Source organism: Asparagus officinalis, chromosome 8 (assembly GCF_001876935.1).
Source record: "Asparagus officinalis chromosome 8, Aspof.V1, whole genome shotgun sequence".
NCBI classification, from domain to species: domain Eukaryota; kingdom Viridiplantae; phylum Streptophyta; class Magnoliopsida; order Asparagales; family Asparagaceae; genus Asparagus; species Asparagus officinalis.
The window spans coordinates 88,721,575-88,741,431 of NC_033801.1; the positions used below are offsets into that span (position 1 = coordinate 88,721,575).

A 19,857-nucleotide genomic window follows, 5' to 3' on the forward strand; every position below is an offset into this window, starting at 1 on the left:
AACTCTTTTGCTTGGTCTGCCCGAACCGGTTCTTCCGTTTCCTTTAGGATTTCAGCTTTAGAAAATGCATCAGCGGCTGCCTCTTCTTGGCGCATCGCTTGTAGGGTTTGCCTTTTCCTCTCAACGAAGTCATGAATGTTTGCAATCTCAAGCTGCAGACCCTCTAGGGTTGACTCTTCCTCGGCGAGTTGAGCTTTCAGTTGAGTGAAGAAAGGAGCAGAAGCATCAATCTCAACCAACGCTAGGCATTGATGATTAAGCAATTACGTTATGTTAGAAGTAGAAGAATCGATCTCAGCCTGCAATAGACGTCGCCGAGTAAGCAAATGTTTGAGGATAAACTCTTGCTCCGATATTCTCCTCTCTCGCTCTTTGCTCTCGCGCATCTTCTTAGTCAAAACTTGGGACATGAGGTGCTCCACCTCTTTAGTCCCCTTAGAAGACATTAGAGCCTCGATACAATGTACAGATCCCTCCAAACAAATAATTTTCTGTTCGCAGCGCCTGGCTAATTGATCATCACATGTACGCTGAATTGCCTTTAGACTATCTGCTATGTAGGCGTCAAACGCCATGAAGGTCCCCCATCTAGCGCTAACGATGGAGATTGCTTATTTCATAGCATTCTCCAACTGTTGGATGAGACCTTGCACAGAGCCGGAGTCTGCAGAAATAAATTCCTAACTCGAGACGACCATAGCAATGGGCTGGATTTGGGGGACTGATCCTTCATCACCAACGGACGACCTTCATCCACCTCCTGCACCTGTTGAGTCCAAGAAACCATGTTTTGGATGAATATGCGAAGAGCTTTGTGAAGTAAACGCCGGAAGAGGTATTTTCCTTTTCCTTACCTTCAAAAATGTTGGCAAGTCTCCTCATGCGAGCGTTCGCTTCATAGCGATCCGCTTCTTTGACACTGAAAGGCCACTTTCTATATGATTGCTCTAGAACTGCTAAAGAAAATAAAAGCGGGAATTAGTGGCTAAATCAAGTTACTAATACAAGTCTAATGGACTGATCTGAAACGCAAAGGTCAGAACTGGCGTTCTCAATTTGAAACGCATGGGTCAAGAAATGCGTTATCAATCTGAAACACAGAAGGCAAGACATGTGTTACAAATATTAAATGCAAAAGTTGAAACCTGTGTTTTTATTCAAAAATGCAGAGATCAACTATGCGTTTCATAAACAACGAGAGTTATATTCCTGTGTTTCATTCAAAAGAAGACGAACCATCTTCATTATCATCCTTGACGAAGAACCCATCCAGGGTTAAAGAAATTTGTCGAGACAAGTTATGTGAGTCATTGCTTACCAGAGTAAGCGGATCCATATGGCGATGGCAACGGCACAACTATGGTGTCAAGAGCACTGCCCGCTTTCGTTATCGACGGAGTTGAAGAGGTCGATTCAGCCTGGTTCAGGCGAGAGCTTGTTCCTCTTGAAGCCATTATGAATAAAGATCGTTGAAATTTTTTAAAAAAAGAAGAAAAAACTCTCGTTCAAAGAGATAACCCCAAGGGGTTTGTTTATAACAGCAATCAAGTTGTTAAAGAGGCGCGGGATTCTAGGATAGAGTCCCAACGATTTGGAACACATTCCCAGCGTTAAAGGATAAGGCTGTTAGCCTTCCTGAGCATAGGTATCGTAACTACGTTTCATTAGTCTTTCAAAAGCAGAGCTAAACCTTGCGTTTCTAAATTCTGAACAAGGAGTTAGACCCGCAAACGCAAAGGTCAAACCTTGCCATAGAAATTTTCTGAGATTATTCTAAACAATAGTCAAGAGAATTTCTAATTCAATATGATGACTATGACATCTCAAGAGTCCGAACACAGCAAAGAAGAAATAATAAGAAGCAGTAAATAACACCAGTTCATTATAGGCAAATAGTAAATGTTTTGAGGAATAATGTAAAATTATTGCAAAACCAAAAAAATAAGTGCTGCTAGAGCTTAAAATAAAGAGAAGCTTGAAAGATGAGTTTCAGTTTCAGATATGCTTTTCGCATGCTCCGCCAGCACTTCTTCTTCGACTTTCTTTCGAAGTTGATCATCAGTGAGCGTAGCAGTAGCAGTGGCTTCCTGTTATAACACTTGGAGAGCCTCCTTCTTTGCCTGAACATTAGCATAGAGGGTGTCATCCTCGAGGTCAAACTCTTCTGGGGTTAGCTCCCCTGCAACAAGCCTGGCCCCTATGTGACGGTGTTGCTTCTGCAGGCTCAAGATTAAGGCCTTCTTCTCCAATATGCTACGGCCTCAAGCTTTTTCACCAATCTTCTTCTTCATCTAGGCGACACCTATGGCCTGCTGTATCTTAGGCCTTAAGTTTCTGCGCTTTAGTTCTTCCAAAAAGCGAACAGCACCCATATAACGATGGATTTTCTCCGCGTAACGCAGACCACGATGAAGGTTAACGCAAGCGAGAGCATGTAAGCCTTCCTCGATAAGACCGTGAAACTCAGAGAAAGAACCCCAACCATTCTCCACGATGGAGAAAGCTTGTTTCACCATATTTTCCAAACGTGAGAGCAGGAAAAGAGTACAATCAGGGCTCAAATGATAGGACTCGAGAATATCCTTCTCATAATCTTTGTTGGGGAAGATCATGGAGATGGGTTGGATCCGAGGAACGTCCCCCGACGATAGCACAATGTGGGTTGCCTCCACGTTCTCCCTCGAGCGAGAACTTCCTGAAGCCATTGTCGCTAACGAGTGAGGACGTAAAAAAGTGTTGAAGAAATTTTGGAATTAATGAGAGAAACTCGTTCAAGGATTTAAGGCAAAATTATGGACGTTAAACGCTCTTAGTAAGACCGATCAGGTCTATTTATATACGATCACCATGCTATAGGTGGCATAGAGTTCTGAAATAACCGCCCAAACGGGGTCTCCTCGTTATCATAATAGTCGTTTAGACTTTTGAACTTAAAAGCACTCTCCGCGTTATAAGATAAGTCTTTTAGACTTCTAATACAACGTAGGGATCAAAACCCGCGTTCAGATTTCAAAACGCAAAAGTTACACTGTGTTTTATAATTAACACAGAGTCTCAACCCTGCGTTTCAATCGGAAGAAAACAAGTCTTCCTCGTCATCGTCAACCAAGAATCCACTTAGGGTTTTGAACAAACTGGTCAAAAATGAGTAAACAGTGATGTTTACGTACCTCGATGAACAAACACTCGCGATGACGGCGTCGAAAGTGATGCTGACATGGAATCGGAAACACCCCTTATGTTGTTGATTGACGGCAAAACAGGAGCCGCTTCCGCGATCCCTTGCAGGCGAGGACTTCTTCTCATCGAAGCCATGGCCACTGGCAGTTAAGGATAGACGAAAATAGTCTAGAGATTCTAGAATTAACGAGAAGAACTCGTTCAAAGAGTTAAAGCGGTGGTATGGGTGGTTAATGACCCTTAATATGACCAATAAAGGTCTATTTATAACAAACCTCCATACTGTTGATGGCACGTAGTTCTGAAACTCCTACCTGAACGCGGTCTCAGTGTTATTAGATAAGTCGTTTAGACTTCTGATAAGACACGTGATTAGACCCTGCATTTAAAAAATGAAAAATGAGACTAGAACGTAATGATTTTAAAGTCGCATTCAAATTCCGAACGCTGGGCCAAGACCCGCGTTGCTAGGATTCAACGCAGAGCTTATCCTTGCGTTTCAAACTCCAAACGCAGAGACTGCCTTTGCGTTATAATTCTCCTAAACGTAGGGTCAACCCTTGCGTTTTCCAACATGAAACTGTTAACAGAGAGCTGTTGAAACCTCTGTACATCCTCAGCGAAGTTTTAGCTAGTTCGGCTGGCAAAATTCCCCACCGTCGTCAAGTTAACATTACACTGACAACAACTTTTATCCCCAAAGAGCTTGAATTCAGTTTGCATCGCCCTCTAACGTGACAATAATTCCTCTGTTAAAATTAACTTATCGATTCTCATCAATAGAACGATAAGTCCCCAAAATTGCTCAAATTATAATCAATTTATTAACTCTCTTTAGCAGAGTAATAAATAATCAATTTATTAGCTCTCTTCAATAGAGTGATAAAATTCCCAAATATTGTTCAAGTCACAACCACCAAAACTTATCGTTTTCGATGATAAACTCGGTTAGCAATTCTCCCCAGCGAGACGCTAAGCCCCCAAAATCTTATTCAAATCACATGAACATTTTCATGTCACGTAAATATCACACCTTTGACAATCAACTTATTGACTCTTTCCAATAGAATGATAGGTCATCAAAGTTACCTCGATCGTAACATTTTTATGTCACGTTAATATCACACTTCTGACAATCAACTTATGGACTCTCTCTAATAGAGCGGTAGGTCCTCAAAGTTACCTCGATCATAATATTTTTATGTCATGTTAACATTACACCTCTGACAATCAAAATCACTTATCAGTATTCTTTAATAGAATGATAAGCCCACAAATCGTTGTTATGTTAACATTATACCTCTAACAGTTAAAACCCTTTTTAACTTGTTATTCTCTTGCATATGAGTAACAAGTGTTCATAAAATTCCCAATAGATTAAGCTTTTCTAGAATTACCCCAAGTGGTGATAAAGAAAATAAAATTCTCATCACGTTAATTTTATACCTCTGGCGCTTATAAGTTTCTATCAGTGTTTCAAGTGAAAATGCAACACAAGAAGGAACGAGCTTGTTAATTCTTTTCAGGAGAATGATAATCATTCAACACCACTCCAAGGGTTTGATGATTCTCAAACAGAATATCAAGTCCGAGAGCCAATAAATATCCCCAGTAGATTGAAATTTTCTAGAATTATCTTAAATGATAATAAAGAAAAGTGTTAAATTTAGCTTTATGTGGAAAATTGTGCTAAGTTACAATCGCATCTCTTGCACTTTCAATTATATTTTTTATTGTTTCAAGTCAGAACATGACACATAAAAGAAACAGTGAAAAACTAAAATAGTATCACTTTTATTCAGAATCGAAAGGAAGTGATACAATATAGTATTGTTCTTGTCAGAAGAACGATAAAATAAAATTAAAGTTCAAAGCTCCATCGAGTGAATAGATGTGAGCCGATACTTGATATCGAAAAGCTTCTCCTCCTAGGCAGTCCACACCATCTCTTCAGCTCTTCTCCCGAGCTCATCTTCCTTGGGCACCGTAGCAGCAACTTCTTTCTTAGCCTCTTCAAGAGCCCGTACTTCTTTATGATAAGTCATAAGAGTTTCTATAGCTTGGACGCTGAGTGTAGTCGTGATAGCTTCATCTCAATCAAATTCAGCCTTCCGCCAGACCAATTCTGATTGTAAGCGAACAATGGCCTCTTCAATTTGCCTGATCTTTGAGCGAGCAGCCTCTAAAGTAGTCGTTGAAATATTCAGCTCCTCTTGGTTTTGAACGCTTTGCTTCTGCAAATCTACGACTCGGAGTTCTTTTTCAGCTAAGCCACGTTAAATTATTTCGTACTGTTTCGCCTCTTCAGTCCAGATACCAGCGAAAGTCAATGTAATTTGAGCTTTGATATCCACACGTCCCAGATCTTCTAAAGATTTTAATTTCTCCTCTAGGCGAGTGACGACCTCTAAGCAACGTTCAATACATTGAATGTCACGCAAGTATTTGATGTCATTCAGACTATGTATTAGAAGAGGCATGTAAGACTCAAAGGTGCTCCGACCGGCAGTGATGATCTCAACCACCTTTTTCATTATACCTCGTAAATGGCCAAGAGAGATTTCGAGCAGATTGGGAGCATCTACTGGGCTTAAAGAAGCAATAGGAGGTAGCACCAAGGTCCTTAAAGTCGTAGAGCTAAGTAGAAAGTGAGAGGGCGATTTTGGTGTGGCAGTCGGTGACTGAATGTTGATGTCCAACTACAAAGGACTCGATGTAAGAGCCATAAGTTCCGCTTTTTGAGACGAACTCGGGGCACTTACAATCCGCATCGGAGTGAGAGAAATTGTCAATAGAAGCGGAGAAGTCGTCATCACTGGTGCAGGAGATGGCTACGCCGGAGGAGTAGTTGTTGGTGTAGGTGTCAACTGTTTTGGTGGCGAAGTTACGATTGTGGCCTCCTTAGTCATGGGAGCTGGCGGCCCTACATAAAAACTATAATAATAACATATATTATTAGAATACAAAAGATAATTTCCAGTGAAGTCTAAAATAAACCATACTTACCTGGGGAAGAGATAGAGATATATGTGGATGCTTTGTCTGAAGTAGCCCTTAGCGTATCATTAAAATCAGCGCATTCAACTAGAGAGTCCTCTTCACTGATGTCATCGTCAGTGTCACCGTCGATGCTATCATCTCCTGCATCATCTCCAACCTCATCACCATCCGGAGAACTCTCATAATCCACGTTCTCCTCATCACCTGATGTTGAATGCTCAGGTGAGTCCATAGTGGTAGTTGGGTTGGATAAGATTCTCATGGTAGGACTGAGTCTTGTGTCCCCCATCGATGGCATTAATGCTGAAACAGAGGGAGATGGACTTCCGCTGAGTCTTCCAGACTCGGTCACCATAGGTTCACCTGTAGGAGGCCTACGCTCTTCAACTGGAGCAGCATGGTCTGTTGCAGGGACAAATTCTGCATCCCCTACAAGCGATTCATCCCCACCTTCTTCTTCATCCGGTAGATGAATAAAAGAGGCGGGACCTCCTAAAGCTGGGCCAACTAAAGGAAGCCTAGACTGATGCGAGAGCTCCATAGCGGTCGACTCTCGTTCTTCTTCCTCCGCATGTCATGCTTTGCGGGCATCTTGCATAAGTTTGAAAGCGGGGGCCTCGAGTGTTCACTTGCGACGAGCTCACTTCTCATACTCACCCTCTTTAGTTAGATTAAGGGCTCTTTTACCCTTAGTCTTCTTGCTACGAGTTTCTACCCTGGAAGGTTCCACCTCGTGAGCTTCAGGTACCCCCCATGTTCTTCTTCTTAAACTCCTTCTTGTGCCTGTTGCTTTTCTTCCTCAGCAATTACTTCCTCATATGATAAGTACTCACTAACTCCCCTGGTGCAAGACTTTTTGGAACTCCTCTTTCCATCATACCATTTTCGAATAGCTTTCAAGCAAGAGGTATAAATTTTGTACTCTGGGGTTTATGAAGCAGCCTGATACCAAGTACAGAAGCTCAAAGAAGTATGGGCGTTGGGTACTTTGTTCGGCAATTTAAATGTTATCCCTGTGCAGCCTGCCACTGAGTAATACCAAGCCCTTGCCCCTTCGTATACATTGCATGTATATGCAAGTGTCGGATTAAGGTTTCCAACATAAATTTGGTCATAGCCGAATTGTCGGGAGAAGCGATAAGGCTGATATCATTCAATAAAGCACTTCTTCCCTTGCCGAAAGACAAGGTAGCCCGGACGGATGTTTATAAGCCACCAAAAAGTGCCTCTGCTAAGAGTGGTAAAAGAATTACGCCCTGGAGTATCCTGATGCATTTCTCCATAGGCACCACCTTCAAAAGTGGGAAAGCTACAAGCTATCACATAGTTATAGTCCCGCCTCAATATCTCCCAGAACTGAACTTGGTACCAACCAACCCATCGAGCAGCCTCTAATAGCTGGACGATAGGGGCTGAAGTATTATTCGATGCATGAGTCGACATCAGGGAAGGACAGTGCAACACGAACCAAGATACCAAGTAAATAAATGGTATCGGCACCCGAAGGGTAGGAGTCTGGATAATAGTCTTTCCATCTGATTCCAACCTCTTAACCGTAATAAATTCAGAGGCTAGCTCCGAAGGCTACTCTACAGATAGCACACCATGGCCGACATGAGGTTCAGAGTTCTCCCATAAGCTAGAAGAACAGTGGGATATAATATTTCCACTGTAATAGCATCAATAGGCATAGTTGGTACTACACAACGTTTCAACCAGAGTGTGAGAAAACCAGCAAGCCATGCCATGTCGGAAATTGGGATTTCAGCCTGATAATGGAAACTTTCAAACATGGTGTATGCCGGGAAAACATCTTCCTCTGCCTCACAAGTGTAGTGGGAGGTTACATCATTGATACGTTCGTGGATTTCTTCTGGTGTGCTGGCGGCCAAGCAAGTTACTTTTGTATCTTTATCATACAAGTTTTGAAAGAGATACTCAGCCCATTGTCCTCGTTTGACACCACTTGCTCGCTTACCGGTAGTCTGTGCACATATTTAGAAATAGCACATTAACTCCCAATAAATGTCATAAATGGACGAAGCGCCATTTTTAAAAATCTTCAATTCTTTACTCCCAGGAACAAACTCTTCGTAGGGAAATTCTCCAAAGGATAGCCCTGAGACCTCAAACATCTTGTGGAGTGCAAAACTCAATTCACCAACAGGAGTGAGAAATGTGCCGGTATGAGAATTGTAGAATTCCAGCATAGCGAAAAGGCCACTATAATTTGGAGAAATCCCGTATCGAGTAGCCAATATCGGGGTTCTTAACTCAGAAATTCTAAGGGGCTCTTCCAACTCTTCCAGAACAAAATTTACCATCCGGGCACACCATTCTACCTCGCTAGAATGTGCCCATGTCGGAGCTCTAAAGTCTTGAGCGGGGAATTCTCCCTGCACAGAGATAATTTTCTGACGAACGTATTCACCAGTTTAGCAGGCTCACCGACAGGATGCTCCTTCTTAACTAAACAAGGCTTCAAAGTCAAAAGTAATTAAAGCCAGCTGGTTGAACATCATGATGAGTAAGATGTCCAGAAGCAACGCCACCTTGTCCCTGGACAAGTTCACAATCCATAGATCGCGGAATGAAAGCACACTGAGAATAAGAGATTGACCACATCCGCTCCAGATTTGGCAGAAAAGGCAACGATCATTGACAGTCCGTAGCCACTTGTAATTCCCGTCAAACATCCGCTTAGGGTCCACATCAACAGAATCTCCGAAAAGGAAGGTTGGTTTCTTTAAAACTTTACGCTCGGCTGTCTCAAACTTTGCATCTGTAACCAGTGACCTGAGAGTTTCAGGGGAGGCTTGGGTGATAAGTTTGGCCCTTTCTTTGTTAGTATCCTGGAATATAGGATATTCTAAATGGAAACTGAAGAGTGTATTTTTCTCTGCACCTCCTACATGACTAAAGTAATGGTTGAAGGAAAGATGGTCACTGGAATAGTGCACTGCAAATGGAAGAGACAAACAGCTAGTGCAAAACTAACGATAAGTCTGAAAAAGACTTAATTCAAAACGCAGGGTCCAAACTCGCGTTCAAAATTCAAAACACAGGGTCCAAACCTGCGTTCTAAATTCCAAACGCATGGTCCAGGCCTATGTTCTAAAATTCAAAATGCAGGTTCCCAACCCGTGTTCTAGATTCCAAACGCAGGATGTAGACCCGCGTTCTAAATCGAGAAACACTAAAGACAACCTCTATGTTTTAATAGCGGAACGTGAGTTTTCACTCAGTATTGATAGTATAAAACGTGTCGAAACAAGTTATAATCGCCCAAACTTACCATTGACTGAGGGAACCTGCGGCGACGGCGCGGTCGCTTGAGCATCACCAGCGGCCTTCGCCGACGGTGCACCCTGAGAAAGGGTGATTTTTGATTTGGAAGCGGTTCTCTTTTTGGGAGCTATTTTAATCTTGTTGAAGAAGATGAACATGAATCGCTAGAGATTAAAACGAAAATCTTCGCTGGGTTCGCTGGAGAAGATGAACAATTGCGAAAAGTCGAATGACTTTTGATTTGACCCTGACGGTCTATTTATAGACAGCGCTGAGCTCTCAAATCAGGACGAGATTTGAGGAGAATATCCCGCCCAAACGCAATCAACGCGTTCACACTGAGTCGGTTAAACTCTCAGACGCTTGTTGATGCGTCTCAGAATAAAAAAACGTAGAGCTTCCTTCTGCATTTCAACTCCAAAAATACAGGGTTTTCTACAGCGTTTCAATTTTAAGAACGCAGGTTCCACTTACGCGTTGATTCGCCATAACCAATAGGGCTATTATACATCTTCAGGTACTTGGAGAGAAGTTAGCAATGACCATTAAGATGACGAAAGTCGAGAATAAACTAATTTACAACAAGAAGCTATGCAGCCTCTTGGTTGAGTACAGACAGGTTATAATTGATATCGCTGATACTATCGAGTTCGATCCCTCGTGCAACTCCTCCTTTCAAATGGTTTAACATTCCAACCAAAATTAACAAGGATATTGTTGAAATTATTATCCCAGTTGAGCTGACCAAGAAAGGAGACAAAGTGGGGTCCTCTAAGGTTGCCCTCCTTGCCAAACTTGTGATAAGGTCATCCTCATACGGGCTTGTGGTTCTCTCTATCTATGACAATGAATCTGTCTTCAACCAAGAGGTGCTCAACCTCATTGAGGATGACCTCATTGACAAGTTTGCAACTGGTGTTTTTATGGATGTTTTGATGTCCTTGGCTTTCTCTTACCCAACTCTTGCAGCTGCGCCTCACATGTTCATCGATGCCTATAAAAACTTTTTTACTGTTGCTGTCGACACTGAATACACCTTCATACAAGTTGAAGGAGTATCTCAAAGACCCAAGCAAATTCGTTATTTCTATCGGTCCTATTGCATCGGCTGAGACTGTTTTATTCTGCTGCAAATAAAAGGAAAAAGTCGATCCTACTAATGAATCTAACGATGATGACTTGGGCTTTAGCTTGTTTGACTAAGTTCATTGTCATCAAGATACAAAAGTTATCTCGTTTGGTTTAAGGAGATAAGAACTACCTTAACTACTTCTACAAAAGTTATCTCGTTTGGTTTAAGGAGATAAGAACTACCTTAACTACTTCTACGCGTTCGTTGGGAGTATGAGTTTAATCTTTACCAAAGGAGATCTCAAAGAAGTTAGCAGAGAAGTTGCTAAATACAGGAAGCAGAACTGCGACATATGGTAAATTTCCACAACCAAGTTCATGATGTCTTCAAAAGAAATATAGTGAACTATCATTCAACAACAGATCTCAAACCAATTTAGGGATCCAAAGTATTCTGAAAGTTCGTTCCAGTCAACCGCGAACTTTCGAAACTTTGGAGGGGGTTCTGTAGGCTATCTAAAAATCATTACAGATAGTTGATCCCCATCAAACTCCAATGGTAAAAGTTACAACCTAATGACTTTCACATTAACAACTCGACAATGAAAGTTACAATCAGAAGACTTTCACGATCAACAGCGAGAGTTACGATCTGACGACTCTCACATTTTAAGGAGCTAAAGGAAAGATTACAAAATGATAATCTTTGTAATGCTCTGACGAAAGAGATTACAAGGCAACTATCTTTTCAGTCCAAGATACAGAGCTCATCTCTGCGTCCTAGAAATGAAAACACAAGTGGCCTTATTCCAGAGTTAAAGCAATGCGAACGCATCTTTAATCCAGCTGCAAATACAGTTCCTAAATATTGCCAACGCAGCTTCCAAAAGCTACCAACGCCCAGCTTCATTCTGCTGCTCAACCAGCTTCCAAAAACTGCTAACGCAGCTTCTATCCGCTATCCAACGCAGCTTCATTCTGCTGCTCAACGCAGCTTCCAAAAACTGCTAATGTAGCTTCCATCCGCTGTCCAACGCAACTTTCGAAAGCTACCAACACGGCTTCCACCTACTGTCTAACGTAACTTCCAAAAGCTGCATAACGCAACTTCCAAAAGTCACTAATGTCGCTTGCAAACACTGCATTCAAATGTAGATTGCATTCCGGAACGTAGTCTCTGCGTTTGATTCATTCAAACAAGCTGAACAGTTTCAAAATTGTCTTTTCACACGATTTGAGGGATTTTCGCCCACTTAGGAGAGATTTTAGAGGTCAGTTACACCATTATCCTCCTATAAATAAGAGACAAACTCAACTGAGTTAGAGGTTGGATTTTTTTTATCATTGGAAAATCTCTGGAGGTCGGCATTCTGGATCTTAGAGATCTTGGAGCATCTTTTAACAACAGAAATCCTGAGAGATTTAGTACTTGGCTCGTTAACTGATTTTTCGATTTAAATTAACTCTTTTACAGAGTAAACTCGCACGGAGTTCTTAAACTTGTAAAGAGTTCTAGTTAACTTGTCTCGCAAGTTTCATTAATTGTTCCAGTGAAATGAGACGGTCTGATCGTTAACGATAAGCAAACTCGACACGAGTTTCGAGGGAGGCATCTCATCGCTACCGTGAAAAACCCGGTTTTAAACAAAGGAAAGGATCTCCGTTGATTCCTTCTCTCTTTTGTAAATCGGGAAACAGGTCGAGAAGATTTGTAATTTCTTTTTCTAAGTTTGTTAGAGAGAAATTGTAGCGAGAGAATTGTAATTAATTCTTTTCCTGAGTGTGTTAGAGAGAATAATACAAATTTAATTCTTAATTTCTTCTTTGAATTTTCCCACCAAACACAATTAAATACAAACATTCTCCTTATAAGATAAACCTTAACAACAGATGGTATGATGGTTTGGCTTGCGATCTGAACAAAATGGGCAACGGAGATCTCCATTTTCCTTCTGATTCGAACATCCCCCATGTGTGACATCCTTATCCTCTACAATTTCCTCCATTTCATAATCATCACCGCATATAGCAATATTGCCTAGGTTCACTAGAGAGTTAAAAATGGTGCTCATATCCGGAAAATATTTTTATCTCCTGCCATGTGGTTGTTAGACCGACCGTCTAAAACCAAACTTCCTCATTTTTTTCGACGCCACTTTGAAAAGCATAGAACAAATTATTCTCAACTTCTTTCTCATTTTAAAATATGCTTGCTGATATTTTTGAAATCTGTATTCAAAATTCTCATAATTGTTTTTCATTTTTATTTTTTTATTGTTTTATATATTTTTTGCAATTGAAATATACCTTTAAATCAACATCCTTTCTCAAGATTGCTTATTCCAATATTCCAAATAATTCATTATGGAGCATTTTCGTCAATTATTCTTCTACCATACCTCGATCGGTCTTCCTCTTCCTCCATAATTTCTTCCTCTTGCTCTACCTCTTTCCTGTCTTCCGCCTCTAAAATTTCTCTCTTTCGCTTGCTGACCTCCTTTCAAAATTTTCAAAATCCAACGTGAGCTTAGACTGAGAAACACTCTCACAATCGCTTACTAGGGCGTCGATTCGGCTTTTGCTGTCAGGACTTTAGAGAACATATCAACTCTTGGGTAGTCATTTTAGAAATATTTTTTATCTCTTTAATAACAGTTATAATAGGATCAAATTTCTTAGGAAACCTAATCAAAATATTCTCAACAACTCTTTTATCACTTAAATCTTCACCATAACTTTTCAAATATCACCAAATCAGTAACTCTTTCATCCTCTAATTATATTGATCTCTTCTTAAATTTTGAAGTTTTCCGGTTCTTAACTTTGCATCTTCTTGAAGTTCCTTTTTGCAGAATATTCCTGTTAAAGTGAGAGAGAGAGAGTCTTTGGAAAATTTCCTTTGAATTAAGTATTGAGGAGAGAGAGAGAGAGAGAGAGAGAGAGAGTATTAGGTAAATTTCTCTTAAATTGAATATTGAGTGTGTGTATATATATATATATATATATATACAAGTAGAGGACGGTGAGGTTTGTCCTCATAACCAATGTGGGACTAAACCCACTACTAACACAATATTATCAAGACCCCCCTCAAACTCATGTTGGATCAAACAAAGTGAGTTTGCGTATAAGAAACTGGAATCAATGAACGGGTAAGGCCTTTGTGAAGAAATCTACAAGCTCGTCAGCGGATGAGACATGAGGAAGAAGAATTGTCTTGTCCTTGATAACTTGTTAACGGATAAAATGAGCGTCGATCTCAATATGTTTGGTCCTCTCATGAAATATTGGATTATTAGCAATCTAGACGACACTCTTATTATCACAATAGAGAGGAGTAGGAGTCATAATAGAAATACCAAAATCACTGAGAAGACGACGAAGATGAATCATCTCTTTAGTTGTTGTGAACATTACACGATACTCTGCTTCAGTGCTGAAAGAAGCAATAACATCTTGTTTCTTACTCCGTCATAAAATAAGAGAATCACTAAAAAATATACAATAACATGTGGTAGACTTCCTGATAGTGGGATCACCAGCCCAATCAGCATCAGAATATGCACAAAGCTCTAACTTGGATTTAGCAGAAAATAGAAGAGAGCGAGTGCTAGTACTCCGAAGATACCGAAGAATCCGTAATAAGGCAGCATAGTGTGCAGAACATGGGGCACTAACAAATTAACTGACAATACCAACATCATGAGAGATATTTGGTCAAGAGATGCACAGATAGACCAACTGGCCAACAAGATGTCGGTATCGAGTAGGATCAGATAGAGGCTCACCATCAGTAGAGCGAAGTTTGACATTATGTTGGAGTAGAATATCGACAGTTGCATCGTCAGTTAGCTCAGCGCGATCTAGAATATCTGAGAGATACTTCTGTTGAGACAGTAGTAGACATTGTGGGCCCTAAGAAATTACTAGACCAAGAAAATAGCAAAGGGATCCAAGATCCTTCATGTTGAACTGTTGTTGTAATTGAGATTTTGCGAACTGTATACCAACAACATCATCACCCACCTGTAATGATCATATCATCTACATAAAGGAGTAATAAAACTCTGCCACACGGTGTAGTGCGAACAAACAAAGAAGCATCTTGATGACTCTCCATAAAGCCAACCTTGAGCACGACATCGCGAAAATACTCAAACCAAATGCAAGGTGCCTGCTTGAGACCATAAACGCACGACGAAGGAGACATATGTGTCCGGAGGAATATTGAACCCTGGAGGCGGTTGCATATTTATTGTCTCAGATAAAGAGCCATGGAGAAAAGCATTCTTGACATCCATCTGGTATAAAGACCAACGATGAGCAACAGCAACCGCAAGTAGAGTACGAACGGTGGGCATCTGAGCAACAGGAGCAAATGTCTCCTCATAATCAATACATTGTTGCTGAGTAAAAGCTTGAGCCACTAAACGAGCTTTCCGACGTTCAATGGTGTCATCAGGATGATACTTAACATTATAAACTCATTTACTACCAACAAGAGAGATCCCAAGGGAACAGAGAACAACTTCCTAGGTATGTGTTTGCTTAAAGGCCTGAAATTCCTCAGTCATAGCCTGTCACCACTCTAAAAATTAAACTGTCTCTTGAAAGGACTTTGGCTCAACGGTAGTATGAATAGTAGCAAGAAAGTTATGAAAGATAGGTGAATAGGAAGTAATCGAAACATATCTGGCAGACATGACATGTGGGCGTTTGCCTCGATGAAGAGCAAGAGGAACCTCAGGTGGGGGAGTTGTTGGCGCAGGTGTGTGGAGATCAACAGCATTTTCTGGAGTGTCATGTCCATGAGATAGGCATCAGATGATGTAAGAGAAGGCTCATGTGAGGAAGAGTAAACATAAGGAGATGGAGAGATGTCAGGGAGATCTCGAAAGGAAAACTGAGGTGAAGAAGTGGGTGATGCAGCTGGCGGGAAAGCATGATCAGTAGAGTGGAGGAAATTGAAGACATCAAAAACAGAATAATATGAAGAATCCTCTTCGAACTGAACATGACGAGATATATGAACTCGACGAGTTGCGGGATCATAACAACGATAATCTCGATGTTCCGAACTAATTCCTAAATAGACACAAGAAACAGCTCTGGAAGATAATTTATCACGTTCGTGAGATAGCAGAAGAACAAAATAGCGACAACCAAAAAACGCGGACCAGATCATAACGGGGAGGATGAGTATAAACACGACTATGAGAAGTAGCACCGGAAAGAGAGCTATATGGAGTGATATTAATAGCATGAGTAGCAGTGAGAATGGCCTCAGCCCAAAAACGATGAGGAACAGAATAAGAAATGAGAATGGATCGAGCGGTATCGAGGATATGACGATGTTTGCGTTCAGCAATACCATTTTGCTCATGAGTGTAAGGACATGACTGTTAAAAGATAGTCACATGAGAGTACATGATAGAGCACATGGTAGAGGATAGATACTCTTTGGCACAATCAGAACGAAAAACTTTAATATGAGATTGTCATTGAGTGAAGATCATAGCAATGAAGGCTTGATAAGCAATAAGTACGCCAGAGTGATTCTTAAGTAGGTAAAACCATGTAAAATGAGAGAAATTGTCGATAAAACTAACATAATATAAGTAGCCAGATGAAGAAGGCAGAGGGGTTGGCCCCCAAATATTAGAATGTATTAAATCAAATAAGAAAGTGGATACAGATGTACTCATTTTAAATGCTAAAGCAGTGAATTTAGCCAATTTACAACTAGTACATGACTCAATACTAGAACTAGATGATACAGGACCAAGTACTTGAATTTAGCCAATTTACAACTAGTACATGACTCAATACTAGAACTAGATGATACAGGACCAAGTACTCCAGACTGAATAAGACTCTACATGACTCAATACTAGAACTAGATGATACAGGACCAAGTACTCCAGACTGAATAAGACTCTCCAGCATTTTATTAGACACATGACCAAGTCGTCTATACCACAAATTGGCAGGAAGCGAGGTAGAGGGTTTTGACGAACAAACAGAAGCAACAAGAGAACGTGGACATATGGACTCTGGAAGGTGAAGATATTCTAAAAAATACAGCTTGTGCCTCCTACAACCTGCCCCAATTGTCTTGCCCGTCTGTGAATCCTGCACAAGATAAGTATCAGAAGAAAATAAGACAAGCAAGCCAGCCATACATAAATAGCTAATGGAAATTAAATTCAAGCACAACTGAGGAGCCACATAGACGGGACCAAGTGTTAGACGACCAGATGAATAATTTTTTGGGGGTAATAGAGCCATACTGAGTGATAGACAATGGTTGTCCAGTAGCTGTGTAGATAAGGGGAAGAGAATATGAAGTGAAGACAGAGGATAAAAGTGAGGCATTACTAGTCATATGAAAGGAACAGCCAAAGTTAAAAATGCAGAGATCATTCATACCAGAGACCAAAGGGTTAGCTGAAGAACCAGCAAAATGCATACCAGAGAATTGTGCAGTGGATGTAGCGGTGATATGCTGAAAAGCATCAAGTTGACGACAAAGATCTTCAATAGCTTGAATAGTAGTCTGGAGTGGTAGAAGGTATAGCATTGGCCAGCAATCCTGGTGTACGAGAAGGTTGAGACTGAGGGGGTCGCCGACCGATGAACATAACTCAGGATGAAGCTTAAAGAATGTCCCAATGGGGTGTCCATCCTTCTTGCAATATTTGCAAGAGAGCTTAGATCGAGCCTGTGGAGAGGGAGCCTATTGAGAAGTATGATTCATAACAGGAGCAGTGACAGGTACAGATAGAGCAATCTCGAGTGAAGAGGTAGGAGTGTCTGTTGACAAATTGAGTCGTGTTGTTTGCTGCCGGGTCTCATAAGCAGTGAGAGCTCCCATAACTGAGGCCAAAGTCAAAATTAAGGCTCATGAAGTAGTTGATCAGCCATAGTTGAATATTCAGGAAGGGACTGAAGCAGTTGATGCACCTCATGCTGCTCGTACCAGGCTAGTCAGTCTTCATATGTGCGATCACGTCCTGGAAGCATGGAGCGTAATTCTGTCCAAAAAGCTTGTATTTGTCCAAAATGAGACAGCAGAGAGGAACTACCTTTACGTTGTAGAGAAACCCGTTGCAGAAGATATGCCTCCCGTGCACTAGAACACTCGGTTAACGCTCGGTGAGGTGAGTCCACATGGCCCGAGCAGAGAGAAGCAAACCAATTTCGGCAGTGAGACCAGAGCCAACACAGCGAGTGAGATAATCCGCGACACGAAATTCCTGCAACTGCCAATCCAAACTCTCCTTGACATAGAGAGCACGAGCGATCTGAAGATCAACATCACCACTGTCAGATGTAACAGTTCTGGATGAAGCAACAGTGCTGATGGACGGTGGAACTGGTACCGTACTGGTGAGATGATCAAGCAAGCCAGCACCACGCAAGGCATTGATGACAATGGTGGATAAACTTGCCCAGTCACTTTGATCATTGAGGGGTAGGGGTGGTTTAGGAATCTTCTCTGAAGGAGCCATAACAGCAAATCGAAGTTCAAGATTATTTTGAACAAAAAAACCGGAAAGATAGAATGGAACCCGAAGGAGGTGGGGCGCATTTGGAGGCTGGCACCGTGATACCGTTGGCACGTGATGCTCCGGCCTTCATCCGGAACCATCGAGCAGACCAAAGCCTCGTGGGAGGACCACAGAGGGTGCGTGACTAGGATGGAGCGGAAGAGAGAACCTGACGGTGATCTTTTTGGAGGTTCAGGTCATACAACGTATGCAGGTCTTCGGGTTTGAAGTGGCGAGAAGAGGTCAGCATTGGGCTTTGGGTTTGGGTCGTAAAATTGGTGGTTGCTGAGTAGGCCCACTCCGACATGACGACAAGGGCAGGGATGTGTGGTGACCGCAGCGATGGAAGAAGACGTTGGTAGACATCAGTGGATGTCTGTTTGATGTAAAAAACTACTTCCCTTTAATTTTAACTCTCTTCATTCCTACTTTTAATTCTCGCAGGACAATAATATTGTTAAGTTGAGTTTGTATACAAGAGGACTAGATATACATGATATATATACACAATCACAAGCTAGGAGGCGGTGGATACACAATAGGATGCGGTTGAGGCGGCAGCTATAGGGTGGCTGGTATGATATGTTCTCACACCCCCGTTCAAACTCACGTTGGATCGAACACCGAGAGTTTGGACAAGAAATAGCGAAACACAGATATAGTTTGAGCCTTGGTAAATAAATCTGCCACGTGTTCCTTAGAGGGAACATATGAGAGTGTAATGTTTCTAGCAACATGCTCCTGTCGAACCACATGACAATCCACCTCAATATGTTTGGTACGCTCATGAAATACCGGATTAGTAGAAATGGAGATGTCATTCTGATTATCACAGTATAAAGTGATAGGGGAAGTAACAAAGACATCAATATCTCGTAGATGAGTGCGGATTCATTTCAGCTCAACTGCGGTGTCTACCAACGCCCTGTACTTGGACTCCGTACTAGAACGAGAGACAACGGCTTGGTGTTTACTATGCTAAGAGATGAGAAATGAACCCAGAAAAATACAAAAATCAGTAGTGGAACGTCGAGTGTCTACATCATCAGCCCATCCAGCATCAGAATATGCACGAAGAGACAAAGAAGAGTCGGAGGGGAAAAACAATTATAGGGTTATAGTGCCACGGAGATATCGAAGAACCCGAGTGAAAGCTACATAGTGAATGGAAGTTGGACTAATGACAAACTAGCTCAAGATGTGTACTGCCTAGGCGATATCCAGACGTGTTGCTGAAAGATAAATCAATGCTCCGACAAGTTCTCGATATTGAGTAGGCTGAGATAAGGGATCTCCATCATCATGTTGAAACTTCAAGTTCAATTCCATCGGTGTGGAGAGAGGAGTAGTAGCAATGGAAGGATCACTTAGAGTAGCATGCTCAAGAATGTCTGCAATGTACTTCTGCTGAGAGAGAAGATAGCCACGAGAAGAGGAAGCAACATCAATACCCAAGAAGTAACGAAGGAATCCAAGATCCTTCATCTCAAATTGTCTCTGAAGATGTTGCTTTAAGGAAGTAATGGCAGAGGAATCACTATCCAAGATCCTTCATCTCAAATTGTCTCTGAAGATGTTGCTTTAAGGAAGTAATGGCAGAGGAATCACTCCCAGTGATTATCATGTCATCAACATAAAGGAAGATGTTGCTTTAAGGAAGTAATGGCAGAGGAATCACTCCCAGTGATTATCATGTCATCAACATAAATTAATAGAATGACTGTTCCAGAGGCCGAGGATCGATAAAATAGGGCATAGTCAGTTAGAC

The 19,857-nt window shown here is 41.4% G+C and overlaps 1 protein-coding gene and 1 pseudogene across 1 annotated transcript; one reads left to right on the top strand and one right to left on the bottom strand.

Moving 5' to 3' along the window:
* On the bottom strand, positions 6,012 to 6,721 carry LOC109821496. The gene is made up of 2 exons (XM_020387681.1): positions 6,187 to 6,721; positions 6,012 to 6,103 (listed from the first exon to the last, which is right to left on the bottom strand). Exons 1-2 carry the CDS (start codon positions 6,719 to 6,721, stop codon positions 6,012 to 6,014), a joined length of 627 nt encoding a protein of 208 aa, XP_020243270.1.
* Positions 10,019 to 10,671, top strand: LOC109821497 (annotated as a pseudogene).

Coding starts and splice junctions, on each gene's coding strand:
- LOC109821496 (XM_020387681.1), bottom strand. CDS start 6,721: ATGGAGCTCTCGCATCAGTCTAGGCTTCCTTTAGTTGGCCCAGCTTTA. Junction 6,104..6,186: donor TATCTCTATCTCTTCCCCAG/GTAAGTATGGTT, acceptor GTTTTTATGTAG/GGCCGCCAGCTCCCATGACT.